Source organism: Telmatherina bonti (genome assembly GCF_933228915.1).
Source record: "Telmatherina bonti genome assembly, chromosome: 18".
NCBI classification, from domain to species: Eukaryota; Metazoa; Chordata; class Actinopteri; order Atheriniformes; family Telmatherinidae; genus Telmatherina; species Telmatherina bonti.
The window spans coordinates 6,520,427-6,544,942 of NC_136616.1; the positions used below are offsets into that span (position 1 = coordinate 6,520,427).

Sequence of the window (24,516 nt, forward strand, 5' to 3'; positions counted from 1 at the left end):
CGTTTATTTACAGCTTTTCAGTTAACAGGGTCATTAACCCTCCGACTGACAACTATCAGCCACAAACATTTCCAACAGAGAAGTTATGCAATGACTAATGTTCTGGTTTTGGTGTCATCCAAACTTTTATTTCAATCAGTTCGACTTTAAAAGAAGAAAAAGTCTTCAGCGTTGTGAATGTTTTCTGGTGTAAACACGTTTACATCACAGTAAAAATAAAAGCTGGAATGTTTAGAGTATCTAGCTTAAGCTTCGTCTACATACGGCCCAAACACTCAGCTGTACGGAAATCTGGATTTATCTTCTCCTTTACATCGCCCATCATGTGCTGCAGACGGAAGAGGATGCAGGCTGGAGGGTTACTTTCTGAACTAATCAGTCATCGATCACAGAGATTTTCACAAATTTTTTGTCAAACATTTCTCTTTATACATATTCATGTCACCAACAAGATAATTTATGTATGACGAAACAAAATGCCACTCCCTGCACAAGCAACCATTCCCTCTTCACACATGTATTTATGATAATAAAAAATCAGTGAAACAGAAGCAGAACTTATTGAATTTAACATTTTGCTTTTTTCTGAAGAGGTGATAAAAAAAAATCTAAAAAAATATAGTTGGAGAGAAAAGATTATGTTCTACATCATAACTGCTGCACAGTGCTGTTTTCTGGAAGCAGACACCACTGATATGATGGATCTGCAAGCAGCTGGCGTCTCAGGAGCGTGGAAGATGACCATGGGTTCTACGTCGCACGCTGCGCAGACCGATGGAATCCTGTTGATCGAAGAAATGGCAGAAAAGAAAAAAGTCCTGAAGTTCACAGACCTAGAAGAAGAACAAAGGGTTAAAAACCGTTCGGTATGGAGCTAAAATGCTACATATGCTTAGCAACCTGCATCGCTAGTTCTCCCACTTTTAAATGCTTTATTTCCGCGTTCAGAAGGGTTGCAACAAAAACACGTTCAGTGCGACCACTCTTCCCCATTTCACACGTCTTCTACAAACCAACCAGATTCCTCCAATCCCTAACCAACCAGATTTCTCCAACCCCTAACCAACCAGATTCCTCCAACCCCTAACCAACCAGATTCCTCCAATCCCTAACCAACCAGATTCCTCCAACCCCTAACCAACCAGATTCCTCAAATCCCTAACCAACCAGATTCCTCCAACCCCTAAACAACCAGATTCCTCCAATCCCTAACCAACCAGATTCTTCCAATCCCTAACCAACCAGATTCCTCCAACCCCTAACCAACCAGATTCCTCCAACCCCTAACCAACCAGATTCCTCCAACCCCTAACCAACCAGATTCCTCCAACCCCTAACCAACCAGATTCCTGAAATCCCTAACCAACCAGATTTCTCCAACCCCTAACCAACCAGATTTCTCCAACCCCTAACCAACCAGATTCCTCCAACCCCTAACCAACCAGATTCCTCCAATCCCTAACCAACCAGATTCTTCCAATCCCTAACCAACCAGATTTCTCCAACCCCTAACCAACCAGATTCCTCCAACCCCTAACCAACCAGATTTCTCCAACCCCTAACCAACCAGATTTCTCCAACCCCTAACCAACCAGATTCCTCCAACCCCTAACCAACCAGATTCCTGAAATCCCTAACCAACCAGATTTCTCCAACCCCTAACCAACCAGATTCCTCCAATCCCTAACCAACCAGATTCCTCCAATCCCTAACCAACCAGATTTCTCCAACCCCTAACCAACCAGATTTCTCCAACCCCTAACCAACCAGATTCCTCCAACCCCTAACCAACCAGATTCCTCCAACCCCTAACCAACCAGATTCCTCCAACCCCTAACCAACCAGATTCCTCCAACCCCTAACCAACCAGATTCCTCCAACCCCTAACCAACCAGATTCCTCCAATCCCTAACCAACCAGATTCCTCCAACCCCTAACCAACCAGATTCCTCCAATCCCTAACCAACCAGATTCCTCCAACCCCTAACCAACCAGATTCCTCCAACCCCTAACCAACCAGATTCCTCCAACCCCTAACCAACCAGATTCCTCCAACCCCTAACCAACCAGATCTTGTCTGCAGATCGGTTCTCATATCAGGCGTCAGTGGGACGTAAACTGAAAATGATTTTAATAAACTCTGGAATATCAAACATAACCCTTTTCATTCATCACAAGCTGGTAAAAAAAACTGCTTCAAACTTCTACACAGCCTGTTTATTTTCTGTTTTACCTTCAGCCTTCGGGCTGCGGGACGCCACTGCACATGCTCAGTTTGTATTGGCAACCGAAGGATTTTTATCAGGGCAACTACTACTCAAATCCTGCGTTAGCTGAAACAGCGCTGCTAGCGTCATCACAGCACATGTTCAGCAGAGGGCGGTCCAGGAGTCTGTGGGTGAAACTAGGCTCATATTGTCACGGCAACTCTCAGTAGCGTTCGTGTACATTATGTTTCCTCGCATGGCGCAGTGCAAAAGCAAACTTTACCCCGAACGGACCAGCTGACCACGTCCAGCGTTACGCTGGTTTAGTTTCCCTCCCTGAGATGAAGAACTGGTCTCTAACGGCAGCTTCTTTAATGTTTTTTTTTTCCCAGAACGCGACTCGCCTTCAGAAGCGAAGACGAGTCGCGTTCTGGAAAACGCTGAGCCTTCTGATTGGTTCATGAGCAGGCAGGTGAAATGCTGAACATGTCAGATGTAGCTGTATTTACGACATGAATCCATGCGTGTCGATTTGATTTGTTCTTGTTACACTAAAAAATCTGGAGAGGTAAAAAACAACGTCTCGGAGGACTCTGAGATGCAGGCGCTAAAGAAGAAAAGAAACCGTCGTGTTTGTGGGATCGGTGGCTCACCTGGGCACCACGGCTTTAGTAAGGTGCGTAGCGCTGTGCGTAATGATCCTTGGGGCGGGAAACGGCGTAGGAGCTCCTGGTGGCGGATACCGGGGACAGCCGTGTTCGCTCGTAGGTGTACCCTGCTGAGGGGGCGACCGCCGCTCGCTGGACTGGGCTGTGATCTTGAGCATAGTATGCGGCGGCTGCAGCAGCGGCGGCGGCCGGCGACGGTGGAGGGAGAGGCCGACGGTCGTATGGATCTACACTGGATGACAGCTTTGAGACTGAAGAAGGAGGAGGAGGAGGGGGAGGGGGAGGAGGTGGGGGGAGATAGGACAGGCGGCGGTCCTCGAAATAGCTTGAGCCATAAGGGCGAGCTCTGTACTTTTCATAATAGTCAACACTGCTGTAGAGACGGTCACGGTCATAAGGTGAGGGCCTGTCGGCGTACGAGCCGACTGCTCTGCCGCCGTACCGCTCTCCCAGCTCGGGGCTGTAGCCGCTGAGCCTACGAGGGGGAGGCGGCAGCCCGCTGACGTAACTCGCTCGGCTATACAGAGAGCTGCTCATGTAATCAGCTGCTGGAGGGGCGGCCATCCCGTAGCCGGCCCTGCCATAACCTGGGGGAGCGTGTGGGGGGCCCCGCCCACTGCGGCCATCGCCGTGGCTACCGTTCCGATCGACTGGACAGTCTTTCGACCAGTGCCCATGTTTCCCGCAGACAAAGCAGCCGGTATGATCTCCCATTCCCGGGGCGGTGCGAAGCCGACTGGTGGACAGCTGTACGTTCATCAGCTTGCCTTGTGAGGAGAGAGAAGACACGCATGAGACCGGCGGCTCTGACACGGAAAGGTCTTACCGACATGCTACAGCAAAAGACCGATAAAGCCTGCGGAGGGAAGCAAAAGGCAGCGCCTCTGCCTTGTCACTAGTAACCCCCCCCCCCAGTAAGTCAAGGCAAAGGTTGTTAACGTGGAAAAGGACTTTAAAGAGTCCGAACTCGTGTGAAAAGACAGAAACGACATTTAGCTTCCCCCTGCCCAGGAGTTCACCTTTGAAGGCGGTGTTGTCCAACTTATTGATGGCCTCCATGGCATCCTCCATCCTCTCCATGTGGACAAAGGCATAGTCCTTAACTATGTCGCACTCCACCACCGCGCCGAACTCTTCAAACTTTTCCCGCAGAACGTCACTGGTGACCCCCTCGCCCAGGTTGCTGACGTGGAGTTTGGTGGTGGACTTGGGCCTGCCTTTGCTCATCTCCACGTTCATGCGCCAGCCGTTCAGCTGGTGCTGGTGGAGGTTCTTTATGGCCTCCTCGGCTTCAGACATGTTGCTCATGTGTACAAACCCGTAGTTTTTCACAACGTCACATTCTGTGACTTTGCCGTACTTCTCAAAGAGTTCCCGGAGCTCCTCAGCCGTGGTGTTACAGGCAAGGTTCCCGATAAAGATTTTCACCATGATGGATTTCAGTATTTCCTGAAAGAGTTGGAGAAATGTGTCAGCTAGGGGAAGCAGGGCTCATTCTTTTCAACAGTTTCATCAGGAGGTCCAACAGCATCCTTTTCCAAGTGTTTTACCCCAAATACAGCCTTGCTTCCCAAAGTGACCCTACAGAGAACAACCGTCTCCGTGTCTGAACCACAAGGAGTGTCGGCCCGGGGTCAAGAAGGAGGCTTATTTACCTTCATGAGGCCAACATCTCCGTCTCACATTGGACACGCATTCGCTAAACGGTGGCGAAGGTGAGAGGCAGTATTTTCTCATTTTTGCGCCTCATACAAGACACAGAGACACGTGACTGTTAGAAAACCTTTAGAAAGTTAATTTAGCTTCATAACTCTGGACGTTTCAGGGATCGCGCCAATAATTTTGGGGAAGTCTGGAGAAAATTTTACATTTATTAGCAGTACAAACCTCCAACTCATCCCTGCTTGGAGAAATTGGAGAAATAATCTGATTCTTTTAATGCATGAAGTGGATCTGATTCCATGTGGCTGCGCTGGTCCACCACCGTCCGACCGTCGACCACCAATGACTGGTTTCATGATTGTATTTTAAATTTGGTGTTAGTTATTTATTATATTTTTTAACATTAAAATAATCACATATTTTGAGGGTATTTGGAATGTGCAGCAACATGCCGCTGAGTATTTCCATCACCTGTTTCTTTTCACTTCCATACGGGAAATTGTATATTCTATACATCAATAGAAGATTACTGCCTGCAAAAGCCAGGAAGGTTTTGTGAAAAAGAAAGGAAACCTACAGTTTACATGTTAATTGCTACAAAAAGCTGAGATCTTTTCCCTTTTTTTCTACCTTAACGTTTAAAAAAAAAGATGAGCAGATTCACTTATCACCATTTGGACACGATTCACCCAGCAGACTACCTCCTGCTTAACTTCTTGAGGAAATTCGTTGAGTTGCAAAGGATATTTATCGAGATAATTTTGGCTGTGATTGTTCTATAGCCATGACATTTGGTAAGAAAGTTTTTGAATTTTATAAATCTTTATAAATCTTGGGAGTTTTTTCTTCCAGGAGTGCTGTGGGTGAGATGGTTGTGTGACACTGGCACTGTTAACTACAAGATTTGCACCATATTCTCACATAAACAGTGACTTTCTGCTTTAATGATCAACTATTGTCTTTTTCTCCTCATTTATTCTCAAGAAACCCATTTAAGTTTGTTTAAATAAAACAACAAAAGTGCCCAGTTGGAGCCTTCCTGATGACCTCTGATCCATCTTGTTGTCAACAATCTCAACATTATGTAATTAGACATTCAACAAATAACATTGTCTATGCCTTTAATAACCAGGCAGTTTAGCTGGTGATACTAACTCAAGACAAATTAGTATTAATATAAGAATATTGTGTTTTTAATCATGTATTAGTGGTAAACTATTAAAACAGATGTCTTTATTATGATTTATTCATCTAAAAAGGATCCTTACAATGAAAATTCAAATGGTGCAAAGATTTTACTGCAATTTAAAGCGGAAAATCTGCATCACACGCTAAACACCAGTAATGTTGTCGTTCCTGCAGGGAGTGAGCACAAACGTCAGCCAAATGCGGCGAAATAAGCTCAGGTCTGCGTCACGTTTATATATTTCATTTGGACAGACCCAAGATGGCGCTGCGAATGGTCGTGATTCTGAGAGCAGCTTTCAAATTTATCATTTATACTCACAGGTAGCTTCTGATTGGCACTGTTAATATTTATTCAAGCACGCTGGTACTCCTTCCCCATCTGCATTGACTCAAAAACAGCTTTTGAGAGACATGTCGAGTTCCAGCACAAAGAGGGAAAACTCCAGAAAATCTGCCGAAGCGGAAGCTAACGTCGGTGCTTCAAATGTCCTCATTGACAACTGCCATAACTATGCAACCAGTATAGGCACCCCAAATCTGTCCTTGATGGACGAAGATGATTTCCCCACCCTGCCCATTACTCCAGAAAAACCTCCCTCTAAAAAAGGTAAAAGCGACGCAGTTAGCACCGACATTGTTGCTACTTTGTCAAAGTTAATCAATGGCAGATCAGACGAGCTCAGATCCCTGGTCCAAGATAACACGGTCCAAATAATGTTTGAAAGAACATGTGGAAACGTTATGCAGGTAAAAAGAGGTGGAGGTGAAGGCCTCAAGTCTTGAACTCACCCTATACGGGGAAAAGACACACACAAATACTTGGAGTCACGCATCACTGACATGGAGAGGTACTCTCGATAATGGAACCTGAAGCTACACGGCGTGTCAGAAAGTGTGGAAGAAAAAGACGTAAGCAAAGAGGTGATCCAAATCTGCCAGGAGCTACTACCCGCAGAAACCGGGAAACTGTCAGATCTTATTGACACTGTGCATCGCATCGGAGCAAAGAGACCCAGCGGCACCAGAAGCATCACAGCAACACTCATAGCAGCAGAGTGGGCCGCAGCCAAGAATTACTTGTTCCTACGAGACAACCATCTTCGCTTCACAGAAGATCTCTGTAAAGCTGCTAGAGAGGCAAGGATGAAGTTGTGGCCCCTGGTGAATGAGGCCCGGAAGGCTGGGAAGGTTGCCTACTTTGTAGGAAATCCCTCTTCCAGTCTGAGGTGACAAGTGCTACCAAAATACCAAAAATTACTGATGACACCTGTATCCTCCTATAAGAGCCTGTTAGGCCTGGTATAAGCTACATGTGCATTCATATTTCATGTTGATGCTGTTCTTGTATCATGAAAATTCTCTTAGTTGAAGCTACTTAGCTGACACCCATATCATTCTTCTTCTCTATTCTCTATTCAACTTTTGCTCTTCTATCAAAATCTATACAGTTCCAATTATTGTGAAAATAGTGCGACCACATTTCTAAATTCTTTGCAAGATACTAAACAAATCAGCACTGAATACTAGAAACTTTGTGATAGTCTAATCCTGTTGAAAGAGGTGTTAGATTCAACCGAAAAGCTAAAAAAACAATTAATCACCTGGGTCAGATGGTCTACTATCAGAATTTTACAAACTGTTCACAAAGGAGCTTGCTCCCTTTTTACTGGTGGTATATAATGAAAGTATTGTTGAAGGTACCCTCTCTCCCACTTCAACACATGGAATAATCACACTTTAGGCTTCGGTGACTTCTTCTGTAAAACAATTAAAACATTATATAATAATGGTAATAGCGCAACTTAAAAAAAAAACAAAAAAACGGACCCTCCCAAAGATTTAAACTAAACCGTGGAATTTGACAAGGTTGCCCTATTTCCCATATCTACTCTTGCCTTCTACTCACCTATTAGCTACTCACCTAAGAAACAGTCAGGTGAAAGGAATACAAATTCTGGACAGGAAATTCTCATCAGCTAACTGGCTGATGACACAATCTTTTTAATGGACTCCTCACAAATTCCTTTGGCTCTTCAAACTAATAAAATCTTTTCTAAAGCTTCAGGTCTTTATCTAAATGTAGCTAAATGTGAACTAATGGCCATAAGGAATTGTGCACAGCTGCATCTGCAACATCCCAATAAAAGACACTGTCACATACCTAGAAATAATCTTAATCAAGAATCAGAATATCAGATGTGATCTAAATTTCAATCCGATTCTCGACAGAACAAAGAAGAAACTTAACTTGTGGCTCCAAAGAGACCTGTCCCTTCGTGGTGGAACATTACTCTCTAAAGCAGAGGGAATATCTAGACCCAGCTATGCTGCTATCTCAACTGATGTCGACCAGAGGACCAGCAAAATCGTTGATCAGATGCTCTGTTATTTTGTATGGAAGAACAAAACCGATTTCATCAGGAAGTCTGTGCTGATGAACAGTTATGAAAAAGGGGGCCTTAATTCTCGACTTTTCCACAATTAACAATATTTTTTAAAATCAACTGGATTAAAAAATGCCCCCAAACCTCTACCTCTGTTTGGTACTTTATTCCTCACTAAATATTTTCTAAGATAGGTGGCCTCAAGTTTGTTTTATTATGCAATTACAATATTGACCAGATTCCTGTAGTTCTCTCTAACTTCCATAAAAAAGCCCTTCTGGCCTGGTCTCTCATTTTCAAACACAATTTCTCTCCAAATAGGTACTTCATCTGGAACAACAAAGATTTCTGTTTTAAAAAAAATCTTTTTTTTTTTTTTTTTTTTTTACAACTGGTTTAAAAATCTTTAAAAGCAACTCATTAATTCAAAAGGAAATCTTTTTATTTACCAAGAATTTCTTAGTCATTTTAAGATTCCTCTAAGTTCCAGAGAGTTTGCTATAGTATTTGATGCTGTTCCTGCAGGTGTTACTATACTATATAAGGGATTAAGCGACTCCTTTATCCAATGAGGCACCATCACCTCCACGCGATCCATCTGACACTCCTGTAGGCAGACCATGCTTTCACTCTGGTTCTTCCAAAAATAATAAACATATTTGTAGCTTGGTCCACACTGGTTAAAGGAGTGAGCTGGAACAAAACATGGACTCTTCCCAACAAATTCTTATTTACTAATAAAGTAAGAGAAGTTTCCTTTAAAATGATTCATCACTGTGACCCAGTAAAATAATTTCTAATAAAATATAAAAAGGACACTGATGTTACCTGCACCTTCTGCAACAGTCAACCAGAAACGATATTTCACCTATTTTGGAACTGTGAACACACCAGACCTCTGTGGCACGGCATTTGCTGCTTTGTTGTGGACAATACACAGAATAATTTTAAACTGTACTTTAAAGATGTGTTATTTTGGTTTACACTGTATAAGAAGGAACTAGCTGACCAACTCTTTTTGTGCAATCTTATCCTGCTATTTGTAGGGCTGGGCGATCAATCAATTTAATCGATTAATTCGAAATTGCCGTTTGTGAAGATTTATTTTTATGAAAATCAAGATTTTGTTGCCGCGCCATCATCTTTTGGGTTTCCGTACCTTACAGTGACGTCAGCGCATTCCCGCTGGTTTCCCACACTAACACATAAACACAACAACATGGCAGATAGCAACTTACAACAAGTGCTCCCTCTCTGTTTCCATTACACTTTGTTGCAAAATAAAAATGATATTTGTACATTTCGACAAACAAAAATTGTGATTTGCGGGTGTTTCTGTTAAACAACGTTTAGCACATTAGCATCACGTTTCGTAAAATCTCGTTACAAAAATTGCGGTTAATGCAGAGTGGGCTTGTAGTGTTATTTTAGGGTTTTCTACTTGCTGCGGAGAATTTGCTTCAGATTTTCAATGCTTTTCTCCCTCACTTTCTTTTCTAAAACTCTGAAATTCGCTGTTTTTTATTCCACACCGCGCCATCTTTACCGGGAATTACCCGGTCACTACCCCCACGTCACGTCTGGGGACACGTAAACGCAAAAAAATGTTTCCATTACTCTTTGCAATATATTTCTACATAAAAATGTCTGAAATACCACCTCTTGAGATTGTAAAAACTTTTATACTAGCGGGTTTTTATAGCGATATTTAGTTTTTGCCTTGTCCTAGGTGTAATGGAAACACAGGGTTTTCAGTGTGGGAGGGGCACTGTCACATGCCACAGGGGTCTGAAGCCAGATGCAGCTGACAGGCTTGTCTTTTTGCCAAAAATGTGTAAATTTTAAACAAAAAAACAGCAAGAATGTGATAATACATGTATGTTAGAAATATAGCTTTAATTAACATTCAGGGATTTTTTATTTTTTTTAAATAGTATTTTGTATCAAAGAGGTCAATTTTCTCAAAACACATAAGTTTAAAGAAGCATTCCTTTTTATTACCTCATTGCCAATGTGGGGAATTGTTTTGGTTATTTAATGTCAAAATACTCTAAAAGGAATCACTATTTTTCTTCCAAGAGAAGGCATTTTTATTTATTAGATTTTTTTATTTTAGAATAAAGTTACACAAGAGAAGTGGGGCCTATTCTTAAATGTATGATCAAAAGTTAAAAACTATCTCACAGTGGAAACGCACAAAGTGCAAACATGTTTCTAATAATGTTTACAGCGCCTGCATCTCTTTTTACAATCTTGTTTAACAGCTTGTTTAGTTGCACTTTAAATTCAGGTAAACTCCTCGGCTGACCGCAATAAAAGCATTTTTGAAAAAGAATAATTTTTGACGTTTGGAATTTTTCTTTTTTCTTTTTTTTTTTTTACAGCAAGGGAAAAAAAAAACCCAAAAAACGATATATATATATATATATATATATATATAATCTTCTTCTTAGTAAAGTGTGTGTGTATATATATATATATATATATATATATATATATATATATATATATATATATATATATATACACACACACACACACATATACACATATCCACATCCATCCTCTTCTTAGTAAATCCCTGGAATCGGTCACTTTGCTCGAAATTCTTATAAATCTTAAAAATTTATATGTTTCCAGAGATTTGTAATCTTCCCGTTTTATATATACAACCCCTGGCTTCAGCTAAATGTTTACTTTATGTCTCATAATGCTGTTTGTTATTTGTTATAACACTAAAATGACAAGAACAAAGATTTGTTAACAATTAAAAACCGTCTGCGTCACGCGCGCTGCTCGTGCGCGTGGCAGCGCTTCATAACAAACATTTAGGCCTTCTGTAAACTACGTTACACAAAGATTAAACTATCTGGAACTTTGTCAATTATAATTTTAATTATTTATAAACCGGATAATTAAAGTTAAATCTGGTTTAAAACAAGGTGCTAAATGTAAACACGCGCTCCACGAGCTAACATGCTAATGCCAAGGTTCCCATGTTTCCTTTAATATCAACAGACACAATGCATCCTTTTAAATGGTTAAGTCATTTTTAATAAATAATATCTAATTATTTATAGACAGTTTCTTTATTTGCCTTGTTCAGTAAAAACTCCAGTTCAGCTAAAGCGCTCAGGAAGCTAACAGCCCGCTCTTAACTTCCCTTATGTGTCCTCCTATAGGGAATTTATTTGCACAGCCACAGTTATGCATTATGATTTCCCTTTGCTATAAGCTTAGCTCAGGTATTCATCGCTAAATGTGAAACTCACCTGAAAAACCACGTAGATTCAGACACCTGAATGAAAAGAAAAGGCGTAGCGTCAGCCGTTTCTTCTTCTTCTCTTGTTTGCTTACATTTGCTTTACTGCGGCTTTAGCGCCCCCTCTGCTGATTGGGCGTCAGCGCACACAGTCAACCTGCTGGTTAGAATAACTACTAGTCTAGTAGAACTAGTCTGTTCTGACCTTCTCATCGATTTTCTGTTTGTTGAGCAAAAAATATGCAAGTAAATCTGTTTCACCCGATTTCTAATTTTCAAGCCTTTAAATTTCAAACAAAAACTTATAAAAATTGTGTCTGAGTTAAACTGTTCAAGTTTTAATAAATTATTTAACTATTTTATGTGTTTGTGTATGAAATTGTAAGAGTAAAAACTGAAGGTAAAAATTTCAGCAAAGAAAATTTCACAATAATTTTAGAAATAATACTTTTATTAAATAATAAAATTGTATATAATTTTTTACATTTTTTTCTCAATTTTTTAACACTAGAGGAATGAAAGTGGAAATGTGTGATTAAATATTTACTTAATAGCTTCACAATGTAAATAGCTTTTAGCTTGTGAGAGTTTAGTTGAATGAATAAGATGACAAAGACATTTACATGCAAGGCTTGGCCAGGCCAGGCCAAGCTAAGCTAATGTCATAGCCCATGGAAGGTGTGTACTATGAAGCCTGACTAACATACCCAGTGGTGGTTGGTTAACCTACCCAGACAACCAGGGCCTGGATGAGCAGCATGACGAAGCTCGCATCAACTCTGTAATTAAAAACAGGATTTCCATCTCATCTGAGCTCAGAACAAAAGGGGAAAGTTTACAGTATCTGACCAACAGCAAACATGGAGAAAACCCAGCAGGGAGCAGCCGACTGTAAACCTGCAGAAATACGAAGAATTTCAACACATCATTCAGACCAAAAGCAAAACTGTTGCCGTAGCAACAGCCGGGAAGGATTGCTGAAGGAATACAGTGTGTTAATGAGTAAATTTGTAATAATTTAATCATTTATATTTAATAATATGAAGCTCTCTGATCAGTTTCAGACAGAGCTTCCTTCATGTTTTCCATTCAGCTCCTCTGAGGCTCCGCCCCCTGAGTGAGGCATTGTGAGTTCAGTATTAACCTCTCACCATGATGACATGAGCATTGTTGTTGATCTCGTTATTTCAGATGCAGCCTGGTGAAGCACCTGTCCTGAAAAACGCCCTTTCTTCCTGTCATGATCCAACATTCACACAATGGGTTTCCATTTAGCAAGAGATGTGGTTGGGAAGCAGAAGGAGCTTTTTGCTCGTTGATCTCTGATCCAGAAGACAACCTGCTCGGCAGCAGCTTAGCCATTCAGCGCAAGTTACCATGGTGATCTACCTGGTAAGAAGTGAGCCAGCATCACAGTACGGAAAACCCAGAGTAACCCTAAAGTTACGTTCCTCAGCTTTGTAGTACAAACATCTGCAGAACCAAATAATCCAAACACACAAAGAAAGTCTGTAAAAAGAAGGTTCAGACGCTGTTCTGCTTTGGTTTGTGTTTAATCATCACACGCTGCACGTTAAACACCTGTAAGATGTACCTGTAGAGGATGCACAGAAAGCTGAATATCCCCCATGTTCACTGAGGACAGCTTTTTATCAGGAAGTTGGGTTAAATGTACGTAGTAAAGCAAGGAAATAAAGGAGGTTAAATTTAGCCAAGAACTGTTTTCTTCATGTACGTTTGTGAAGGATGCAGCAGCTTGGTGGACGTCGGCCTGGTCCCACATCAACCATCTGTCTTCATTCCGTCTCCACTCACTACGACGCCGACCGATTAAACAACTATTGACTCAATAGGGCATAAAACATTAAAATCTTTATTCATCTTTTTAATATTACAGACACTTTCTAACAGCACACAGTTATGTGATACAGGATGCTCAGCACAAAAACAACTAAATAAAAACAAAAACACAGAAGAGAATATTCTGGCTCCCATGTTGTTCCTGAGGAAAGCCCCCTTTCCATAAATAACATAAATATAATCTCTCACACATAAATTTCTAATGTAGTGGGATTGATATTAGAAGTAAAGTTCACTTTATTAAGCAGGATGGGACACATAAGTCGTATGTTAATGCTGTGTACAGAATTCACACTTTAAAAAAACTGAACCAGTTCCTCATTTCTTTTTATTTTCCTCCGAACAGCCAGACTCCGTCGTAACGATTTAAACTGGTTTTTATCAGCAGTTCTTTCTAGGGACCAAAACTCCTAACTAAAGGGGTGAGCCAGTGTCCCTTCAGGTAGTTAAACCCTGCAGTGAAAACATGAAGATTTTAAAAAACAGATATGAAGCATTAATGAAAGCAATGCTCACTGAGAACTATTATTTATTACAGGGTGTATATTATGGTCTGCAATGTATAATACTGAACTCTTTTTGAGCATAGATTTAGATTTCTGTCTGCACATAACCGTGAAGCTCGATCAGGCTTTCTGTTACATCAAGTCACAAACCATCAGGATGTGGTCCAGCGTGGTCCTGCAGGACCGGTTCTCCTGTTCCACCATCAGGATGTGGTCCAGCATGGTGGAACCTGCAAGGTCTTCCCTGAAAGAGACGTTGTCTGGATGGGAGCAGATGTTTCAGCATTGATGGAGCTTCCCAGATGTGGAAGCTGCCCACGCCATCGGCACTAATGCAACCCCATCCCATCAGAGATGCAGGCTGATAACAAGCTGGATGCTCCCTCTCCTCTTTAGTCTGCAGGACACGCCGTCCATGCTGTCCACAAACTATTCCACATCTTCATCCAGGTTTCCACTCAGAACATTTTAAATGAGCTTTGGTCCAGAGAAGACGGCGTGTTTCTGGATCCTCTTCACATATGATGGAGCTTTAACCTGCATGAACTGGGTTCACACTGGTTTCTGGAAGCTTCCTGATCCATGCACTGGTTTCCAGTAGAGAATCATGTTATAATGCAGAAGATCACCAGCATCCAGCCTTGTCCCAGCATACAGAGATTCCTTCTGATTTGTAGATGATTTTATACAGTGCAGATGGAGGATCTTCACAGTCTAAGGAACATTTTTCTGAAATTCTTCCACAACATTTAAATCCAGTTTTATTCAGATTAGTGAAGCTTCGTCCATCTTTCCAGCTGTTGACAACAGCCACATGTTCCTCCAGCTGTTTCCTGTTAAAACTCGCTTTTTCAGCCTCTTGCCGCTTCTTTTCCAGCTTATTTTAGACGTTTTGCTGCCATTAAGTGAAAAATGAGCTCATATTTCAGCATTTGCTGTTTCCTATGTTTGGTTGTGAATAAAATGTGTTGATGAGATCACTGCATTCTGTTTTTATTTCATTTCACGCATCATTTCTTGTCTCAGGAGCTGGGTTGTAGTCAGTTTATCGCATACTGGCCGACTCAGAGGGACAGACAGTAGAGTGAGAAAACAGCTGCAGACATAATGTTTTGTTATGGTTTTAAATGAACATGATGCAGTTAGTTGGTAATCTGCCATGTAAACACATACCAACAGTCTCAGGTCTCTCAGGGGGTGGACTCCAGGTCCAGGCTATAATGCATGGCAAAGCCGCAGCCTCTGAATATATCAGTGCGGGAACATCTGTGAAGCATATCGACGAGGCGTGTCCCTTGCAGACTTCAGTCAGGTGTGGTCAGGTGCATCTTCAGGGAAGCGTGACGCTGTCTGTCTCTGAGAAAGCGAGTCTTTCCGTTGCTCAGTAGCTGCTCTCATGACCAGTCAGGATGTAAAGGTTGCTCAGTGCAGACGGGTCTTCCGTTGGCGTACTCTGAAGGATGATGTCTCTGTTCAGCCAGGACACAGAAAACATGTCAGGTCATGCCAGGTGCAGCCGGTGATTCTGTTCATGTAAACAAAGCCCCGTTTCTACCAACGGGTCCGACCCAGGGGAAACCCTGATCTCTGGTGTTTCCTAAGCCTCTTACCTGGTAGGACAGGTGTCACCAGACAGACACAGATGGCAACATAATGTCATGGTGGTGTGACGCTTTCTTTTATGTGGCTTTAACCCTTAAAACTCCAGCAGATCTCCCCAAAGTCTCCGTCCTCCACCATCAGGACCAGCAGTGTGCAATGTGTGTGTGTGTGTGTTTCAGACGTGAAAGAATGATGTGCAGATGAGAAAAGGCTTGTTTATCTATGTGTGTTATTTCTACAAACTTCTGGTTGCTCTTTATGCTGCTTTATCTGTTCATACATTCATTTTACATCATTTTAGCCTCATAATCTGACAGCTGAGGCAGAAACATCACGTTTCCATGGAAACATCACTGCATGGAAACTTTACGTCTCCATGGAAACGTCTCGTCTGCGTGGAAACGTCACGTCTCCATGGAAACGTCATGTCTGCTGGAACGGTCACGTTTCTATGGAAACGTCACGTCTCCAAAACGTTGTTTTAGTCCAGTTACGGCTTACGTACCTGTTTGTTCCTAAAACTCTGAAAACTCGACTCTCATCTGTAATTTCTTGCGTAACCTGTGTAAAAACGAGACATTCAGCTTCATTTTCGCTGACATGAAGAAAAGATGAACGGAACGAATCCCAGCCAGACACAAACCTCATCCGAATGGAAACTCTTCCCTTTGAGGCCATGCTTCCAGAAAGCCAGCACACTGTCCTGTAAGCAGACTGTTTGGAGACATCCCATCACTCAGCTGTCAGCTAAACTTCAGCTTTCCAGATCATTGTCAGTACCTAGTGTTTCAATGGGGAAGTCGAAGAGCAGCTCAGCCGCCAGCTCTTTGGATGGAAGCCCTCGCAGGTTCACGATCTTCACCGTTCCTGCAGACAGCATCAAGGTGCTTCAGAACCAGCATTAAAGACAGGATTGACAGGAAAAGCAGGATTCATGGCGTGGTTTGACCTAAAAATGGACTTACTTTCAACTGCAATGAGGACAGTGTCCCCATCAAGTTGGGTTAGCTGTACAGCTGGAAGCGCTCCGTTATCTGCAGACAGAGTTTAGTTTCAGCTTCGCTCCGAGTCTCTTCGACCAGAACTAACAGAAGTTCATCGTACCTGGAGTTGAAACAGGTGTCCCGTTCAGCTCTATTATATCAAACTTCAGCTGCTGGCTGGCTGCAGATCTCCCATCATTACCCCGTCTGACCCCCACACACAGCTGGGGGAACTCGTCTGAAACCAGCACCAGCAGCTCAAATATGGGCAGCGAGTCCGGCAGCTTGAGTGCGATGTGCTGCGAGAGGAGAAAACCAGCAAGTTCCCAAGAGGAAGGATCAGAATGTGAGAGTTTAATCAGAAACTTTGGTCAGCAGCTGCAGCACTCAATAAAAAGTCATTTCATTACAATAAAAAACTCCTGTAGTCATAGAGCAGTGGCTGGTTGTAATGTCTCACTGCCACCACAAGGTGTCGCCAGTTTAACACAAGCAGCAGGATTATCAGCGATAATCTGATTATACAAGTCATCCAGACAGAATAATCTGACTACATTTAATCAGTATATAGGCCTGTTCACATTACCATTACACTGGGAGTAATCAGACTACTCTCAGAATCACATCTGATGCATCTTCATGCACTTCTGAAATGCAATATTCTGAAAACCCTGGTCCACATTTCCTAGTCTGTCCAATGTTTTTCCCAGTGCACATGTAGTAACGTAACTTCCGGGTTGTTTCCTTACAGCCGGACACATTCTGCGGTCTTAAGGCCAATTTCTGCTCCCTTTTCACACGTCGCCGCTCTCATTCTTTACGTTGCCACGTTGTGAAGTCAGTTCATCCATTAGAGGGCAGTGTCGAGTTCAGAGTACACTTCCGCATTTGACAGCGGTTGGTAGCGGAAACGCATCGCTATAAAGTTGTTTACAACTGTCCAAAAACACCATAAGAAGAGAAAGAAGAAGAAACTCATGTTTTATTTTTTATTTTGAAGTTCTCCATTTCTTCAGGTGCTTTTTATTTGGCGGTTTCTGTGTCGTCTTCTTCCTGTTCCTCCTCCTCTCTGGTTTATTCCTCCCCTGGTCGCGTGTCAGTTAGGCAACTCAACTCTTCCCCTGCCATTTCCCGTGGTATTGATCCTTTTCTGCCTCAAATGACGGATAGCTAAGCTCCTCGTGTCCGATGCGGGAGACGGTTTCATCTTTCCGTACGTAAGGCAGCAGAAATGGACCTTTAGTGCTGGTGACATGAGCAACCTGCACATCTGGGAAGCTCCACTCATGCTGTAAGGTTTGGAGCAACATGCTTCATCCAAACAACGTCTTTTTCGTGGTGGGGAACACCCTGGACAGCTCGCCAGTCCATCGCAGGGCCTCACAGAGACAAACAACCACTCCCTCCCGGGGACAGATTTACCAGTTAACCCAACATGTCTGCAGACGGGGGGAGGAAGCCTTCGAGAACCCACACATACACGGGGAGAACATGCAAACTCCACACAGCAAGGCCACCGTTTGACCCCCCCCAGCAGAGGCTCGAGCGACTTTCCTGCTGTGCTAACCACTACACCACCGTGCCGCCAAATAAAGACTTTTTCAGTCATATAAAGATTTTCTGTTTGTTGTTTTCCACAACATCCCGGCTTCATTGGAACTGGGCTTAAACCTGTAAACCCACCGTTAGTTTCAGAAACAGGCGTGTTTTGCTTCCGTCGATGTCACATGTTATGTTTTTAATTCTACTTTTCATCTTTATTCCAATAAAACCAGTTCACTGCTAATCTGGAAGCAGCGGCATCACAAAGGCAAAGTTCACCTGAATGTGAGGAAAGGATGCGGCGAGGAAAACGTGCGCACCAACCTTCAGATGCATGAACTTCTGAAGAGGCTCGTACCACAGCAGTAGAACCAGGCCAGACGGAACCGCCCCACACAGAAACGTACTGTCGGTGTATGGGTTTCTGGCTGGGGAAAGACAGCTGGGTGAGCACATGAAACACAAGAGCCACAGAGCGTTTTCACATGTGAACACTGGAAATGTTCAGGAGAACCAACCTCTAAAAACAGCTTTTATTTTTAAAGCTAAATGAACGAAACTTTTCCTCTTTGGTCCAACTCAACATGTTCACCTTGTAAAACCGACGAGTCTCAGTGAGTTTCTCTTCGGACTTGGCTGAAATACTCTGATCCTAGTTAAGTTCCCAGGTCAGCGTAGGAAACGACTGTCGCGGGACGAGGGAGGCACCGATACCAAAACCAGTATCAGTACTTGTACTTGGTATTAATAAAAGTGTTCTGATACAGTTACCGATACCACACTAGTCAAGCAGATGTGTTTGATGACATGCGTCGGACGTGTTTTAAAAGAAATAATTAAACTGAACTGTTAATTCAACAAGAGCCGCACTCAGCATACTGAGACAAGAGGAGAGCCACCACCCACCCAAACAAAGCGTTCCCACGCTACGTATCCTGCTACGTTGCCAAATCAGTAACATTCAGCTTCTTAGCAAGGAATGGTTATCCTAAATATTGTACGGAGTAATGGTGTTCTTATGCAACAGTATCTGGAGAAAATACAATAATGCCTCCAGAATGTGGGCGTTTCTTTTTCATTATATATACGGAGCTACCGACGGAGCAGATCTTTGGTGGAGTTCTGTGCAGCTGAAATCAGCCAGAACTGGCAACTCTGACAGGGTCAGTTAGGGCCGTTAGGACAGCAAAGTTTCTGCAAGCAGCCTGCAGCTCTTGTTTGTGGAGAGAACTGCAGCGTTGAGGATCATTATGACTTGTTTAGATGCATTTTCAGAAAGCCAGCGGCTGCTTCACGAGCCGCAAGGCAAGAGTCAGAGAGCCGCATGCGATGAGGAACACGGCACTAAAAGCTGGATCTTTGTTCCAAAACCACACATTTATAGTTGTATTTAGGTAAAATGTGCCAAATCAGAATAAAACTTGTTGAAATTGTTAGATCTGTAATGTTATTATATTTGTATTGATGAGGTAACTTCAGAAAGGATGGGTCATTTATTACAACCTAATGAAATCTGACACAGTTATAACAGCAGTAATAACCATAGCCACAATAATGTTCACATAAACACATCTGGTATCGGCAAATATTCACGTTTCAGGTATCGGTATCGGATCAGAACTCCCAAAAAGTGGATGGGTGCGTCGCTAGCGTGGAGGAGGATGCTGTGGCTTCAGCAGATGTCGCTGCTCTTAGACTGAGTTGCCTTTAAGCAGGACGAATCCCACCTCTACCCCTACAGGCGCATTTAGTCTCAGTTATGTACGTAATCTGTTCAGCTTTGCGATTCGTCGCTTGATGCTGAAAATGGAGCACCACCAGTGGAAACCACAGGGGGCAGCGGTGAGCAGTGAAGCGCCGGTTTGTAAGGACCAAACTTCTTGGCCCTCCTGGTTCTGCTGGCTTCCGCCCTCTCTCTGGCCTTCATCGCATGGTCTGAAACCTTTTCCAGGCGTGTCAGGGCCGCGGTGCGCGTGTGAAACTTACCTACGCTGCATCTCCTGCAGCCTTTAGTGTCGGGAATTTTCACGGATATGGCGAACTTTCTGTGAGAGGAGAAAACACTTTGCTCAGTTTAAAAGTTTTCACTTTAAGGTTTCTATCCAGGAAGATGTTCCAACCATACACCGATCTAATGGATAGCAAACGATAGCATTGATCCAAATTACCCCGAACAAAGGAAAACACTGAACCGAGGTATACTTTCCGATCTAACGGCCTGTGGTACCTGGGGTTGATCCTCTCGGTGAAGCGGTTGCTACTGAGCGACATGCTGCTGTGCTTCTTGTGCAGATGTCCTCTCTGATCAAACAGAGCCGGCAGACTGTGGGAACAAAGCTGGGAGGACTTTCCTGCAGACGGACACCGGATTGAAGCAGCGCATCACCTACCACATGTTTCCTTTGACCGCTTCACGACATACGTTACCTGATACAGACATCAGCACGTTGTTCATAACATAAAGCCACGTACACCGCTGAGGGAGCAGCTGTGGAAACAGAGACATGCCTTCAGGTCTGATGTACGTTGCTGGCTCCTCAGTAGCATGTGGTGTCGGGGACAGCAGTTATTTTATGTCCTCTGCATGAAACAGCAGCGCTAGCAGCAGATATTTTATGTCTTCTGTATGGAACAGCAGCGCTAGCAGCAGATATTTTATGTCTTCTGTATGGAACAGCAGCGCTAGCAGCAGATATTTTATGTCTTCTGTATGGAACAGCAGCGCTAGCAGCAGATATTTTATGTCTTCTGTATGGAACAGCAGCGCTAGCAGCAGATATTTTATGTCTTCTGTATGGAACAGCAGCGCTAGCAGCAGATATTTTATGTCTTCTGTATGGAACAGCAGCGCTAGCAGCAGATATTTTATGTCTTCTGTATGGAACAGCAGCGCTAGCAGCAGATATTTTATGTCTTCTGTATGGAACAGCAGCGCTAGCAGCAGATATTTTATGTCGTCTGCATGAAACAGCAGCGCTAGCAGCAGATATTTTATGTCTTCTGTATGAAACAGCAGCGCTAGCAGCAGATATTTTATGTCTTCTGTATGGGACAGCAGCGCTAGCAGCAGATATTTTATGTCGTCTGCATGAAACAGCAGCGCTAGCAGCAGATATTTTATGTCTTCTGCATGGAAAAGCAGCGCTAGCAGCAGATATTTTATGTCTTCTGTATGGAACAGCACCGCTAGCAGCAGATATTTTATGTCTTCTGTATGGAACAGCAGCGCTAGCAGCAGATATTTTATGTCTTCTGTATGGAACAGCAGCGCTAGCAGCAGATATTTTATGTCTTCTGTATGGGACAGCAGCGCTAGCAGCAGATATTTTATGTCTTCTGCATGGAAAAGCAGCGCTAGCAGCAGATATTTTATGTCTTCTGTATGGAACAGTAGCGCTAGCAGCAGATATTTTATGTCTTCTTTATGGAACAGCAGCGCTAGCAGCAGATATTTTATGTCTTCTGTATGGAACAGCAGCGCTAGCAGCAGATATTTTATGTCTTCTGTATGGAACAGCAGCGCTAGCAGCAGATATTTTATGTCTTCTGCATGGAAAAGCAGCGCTAGCAGCAGATATTTTATGTCTTCTGTATGGAACAGCAGCGCTAGCAGCAGATATTTTATGTCTTCTGTATGGAACAGTAGCGCTAGCAGCAGATATTTTATGTCTTCTGTATGGAACAGCAGCGCTAGCAGCAGATATTTTATGTCTTCTGTATGGAACAGCAGCGCTAGCAGCAGATATTTTATGTCTTCTGTATGGAACAGCAGCGCTAGCAGCAGATATTTTATGTCTTCTGTATGGAACAGCAGCGCTAGCAGCAGATATTTTATGTCTTCTGTATGGAACAGCAGCACTAGCAGCAGATATTTTATGTCTTCTGTATGGAACAGCAGCGCTAGCAGCAGATATTTTATGTCTTCTGACTGTTTAAAAAGCCAAACAGCAGTAAGTTTTATCAGGCAGCAGAATGACGGGAGGGAATCATTCTGCTGCAACAGATAAAAACCTGCATAAAAACAAGTATTTGACTCTAAAATAGTGTTTCTCAGTGTGGATGCTGGGGGCGGCATGTGGATCCATATTTATAGATGTAAAGCGACTTCAGTCCAGCAGTGAGTTCATCCAACTTTTACGTCTCGGAAACGAGAAGGATATAAAATTTTCCACAGAAGGAGGAAAATGGCAAAATATAAACAATGGACCAAAAACGATACATCAACATATTGTCTGATTCTACAACATCAATGCTGGGCGACACAATGACATGCGTAGCGTCCGTAGTTTTAATAATTATACTTTTATTTAGAAGAAACTTCCATGAAACCCAAAAACACTTTACAACAAAACTTATTTATGTCTACTTCTGTAAAGAAGCGTGGAACATTTATAGAGAATTAAGTGATTCTTACCTTCTCCAGTGTATCTTCATGAAGTTCATTCAGGTTCAGAGTGTAGATGCCTTCTTCAGCCCCCAGGATGAGATGCTGATCTAAGTAGACAAAGTTTACTTAGATCAGTTAGCTCCATGGAGAGCTGTTAAAAACTCTCCCTCAATGCTCCAAGCTCGTCTTCTCACCTTTGGTTTTTGGTAAAATCCAGGTGACGGCGCAGTGGATTTTTAAAGGACAACCATTGAAGACTTTGGAGAAACAGGCTCCCATCTGAGAAGCAGCAGAAGAAGCGAATGACTGAAGCTCTGACAGCTTTTACCAGCAGAGCAAAGTGGCTGCAGCGGTGCATGAACAGGAAGCTGCAGGACGTTTTGTGTTGCCTGCAGGAAGCAGAAATGGTGCGCGGGGGTTCATACATGCAAAGCTCATCAGGCAGGAGGAGGCAGCAGCAAGCCAACGGGTGGTGCAGCCTCTGCAAACACTGCAGAGCAGCTAGACTCCACACTTACATGGACTTGAGGGGTGGGAGGAAGTCCATGACAATCAGCTCTCTGGAGGTTACAAAGGTTAAACACAACAAGAGAAACGGGGCGATAAAACTGGATTATAGAGGAATCACACATCAACTTATCTGATCACGGCGTTTAAACCTGGGGTGTCATCCCAGCTCCTGATCCGGAACAATCTGGTCTGCAGATTGTTCAGAGCAGTAAAATATTGCTGGAGGTGCAGGATCATTATCAACACGTTTACATTTAATTATTCTTTTATAAAACATCATGAAGAACAAACAAGTTTCAACCAGATTTAGCCTCAAATGCACAGTTATATCATCTAGTTATTTACACATTTTTATCTTCATTGTCTTTATTTTTTTTATTTTATTCAATATATTAACAAGATTTATATTTTAATATAGATCTTTATGCAAAATTTACAATAAAATGCAGTTATATAAACAACTGTAAACTTGTCAAATAAATTTCAATTTTAGATTTTGTCAAAATTTTATTTCTGAAACTTTGTACAAAGAATTTCTTTTAAAATAATGTCTGAATGTAAGAATTTAAGACATTTTTTTAATCAAGTTCATAACAAAACCATTGAAAATTATATTTAATATTTTTTATTGTTGATTCTTTTTAATTTATTCACATATTTTCTTACGATCTATTGCATTTTTTATTTTAATCAATTTATTATTTTATTATACATACACACACACACACACACACACACACATACATATATATATATATATATATATATATATATATATATATATATATATATATATATATTATACATATATATATATATATACATATATATATATATATACATATATATATTATACACACATATATATACACACACACATATATATATATATATATATATATATATATATATATATATATATATATATATATATATATATATATATATGTGTGTGTGTGTTTGTGTGTATATTACATTTTTTAAAAAATTATTTTTATTTTATTATATATAGAATATATATAAATTCTATAGATTTTTTAAATTATTTTTGCTATTATTTTAATTTGAATTCCTTTTTATCGACAAATTCTACATTCTATATATTTTACTAATTGTATTTTTTTAAAAAAGTTTTATATCAGTAAATACATAACATTTAGTCTATTTCTTTTTATTTAACCTATTTACATATTTAACATTTGTACTTATTTACACATTTATTGAAGTTTCCAGGTTAGCGTGGATCAATAAAACCAGAAAATTGGAAGATAAAAAAAAAAAAAGATCAGAGGAACTTTTACATGCTATTTTACATGTACATACGTGCGTATTTCTACGTGTGTAGCAATCCCGACCTCCTGATCTGACTCACCGCATCAATGAGGTCAGAATGAACATGTCGTGCTGCGGCGTGACGTGTCGATGACACCCCCGTTTAAAGCGTTCCAACATGATCATCAGGGAGTTATTGTGTTAGCGAATCACTCCAGCTTTCTGCTGAACAAACTGGACCAACTCACAGCGTCCTCGGTCTTTCGCCGTAGTGTGCTCCATTCAGGTGACAGCAGCGTTTCTCTTTTCGCAGATGAAGCTGCGGTGACCATCCTCCTCTCTGCTGTTACAGCGTCCTCTACAGGCAGGCAAGGATCGCTGCAGCGCTGTCTGATGTCCTGTGTGGCCGAGCACCTGGACAAGACTGACACAAACAGACTGATACTAACCATATTTATAATAATAACTAGAATTATCTGCAAA

The 24,516-nt window shown here is 42.0% G+C and overlaps 2 protein-coding genes across 9 annotated transcripts in view; both read right to left on the bottom strand.

Moving 5' to 3' along the window:
* Positions 1-108: 108 nt before the first annotated feature.
* LOC306769350 (RNA-binding protein 4.1-like) lies at positions 109-11,468 on the bottom strand. 2 transcript variants are annotated; one of them, XM_079257922.1, is made up of 4 exons: positions 11,382-11,468; positions 3,895-4,324; positions 2,861-3,642; positions 109-833 (listed from the first exon to the last, which is right to left on the bottom strand). In XM_079257922.1, the coding sequence occupies exons 2-3, from the start codon at positions 4,304-4,306 to the stop codon at positions 2,876-2,878; spliced, it is 1,179 nt and encodes a 392-aa protein (XP_079114048.1). In that variant the 5' UTR covers positions 4,307-4,324; positions 11,382-11,468; the 3' UTR covers positions 109-833; positions 2,861-2,875. The 2 variants fall into 2 exon arrangements, with proteins under 2 accessions (XP_079114048.1, XP_079114049.1); XM_079257923.1 differs by lacking the exon at positions 2,861-3,642.
* Positions 11,469-13,267: 1,799 nt separating this feature from the next.
* Positions 13,268-24,516, bottom strand: part of map4k2 (mitogen-activated protein kinase kinase kinase kinase 2) — a 66,270-nt gene continuing 55,021 nt past the window's right edge. For 6 of the 7 annotated variants that reach the window (XM_079258172.1, XM_079258170.1, XM_079258171.1 and 3 more), the window contains 14 exons: positions 24,282-24,457; positions 22,770-22,811; positions 22,446-22,530; positions 22,279-22,358; positions 20,292-20,352; positions 20,092-20,215; positions 19,851-19,909; positions 18,189-18,292; positions 16,444-16,621; positions 16,305-16,373; positions 16,120-16,206; positions 15,983-16,053; positions 15,845-15,900; positions 13,268-15,206 (listed from right to left, as the gene is read on the bottom strand). In XM_079258172.1, the coding sequence (XP_079114298.1) occupies positions 15,119-15,206; positions 15,845-15,900; positions 15,983-16,053; positions 16,120-16,206; positions 16,305-16,373; positions 16,444-16,621; positions 18,189-18,292; positions 19,851-19,909; positions 20,092-20,215; positions 20,292-20,352; positions 22,279-22,358; positions 22,446-22,530; positions 22,770-22,811; positions 24,282-24,457 (1,280 nt within the window). In that variant the 3' untranslated portion in view covers positions 13,268-15,118. The remainder of the gene's footprint in view (positions 15,207-15,844; positions 15,901-15,982; positions 16,054-16,119; positions 16,207-16,304; positions 16,374-16,443; positions 16,622-18,188; positions 18,293-19,850; positions 19,910-20,091; positions 20,216-20,291; positions 20,353-22,278; positions 22,359-22,445; positions 22,531-22,769; positions 22,812-24,281; positions 24,458-24,516) is intronic. The other variant, XM_079258173.1, reaches the window with a different exon arrangement.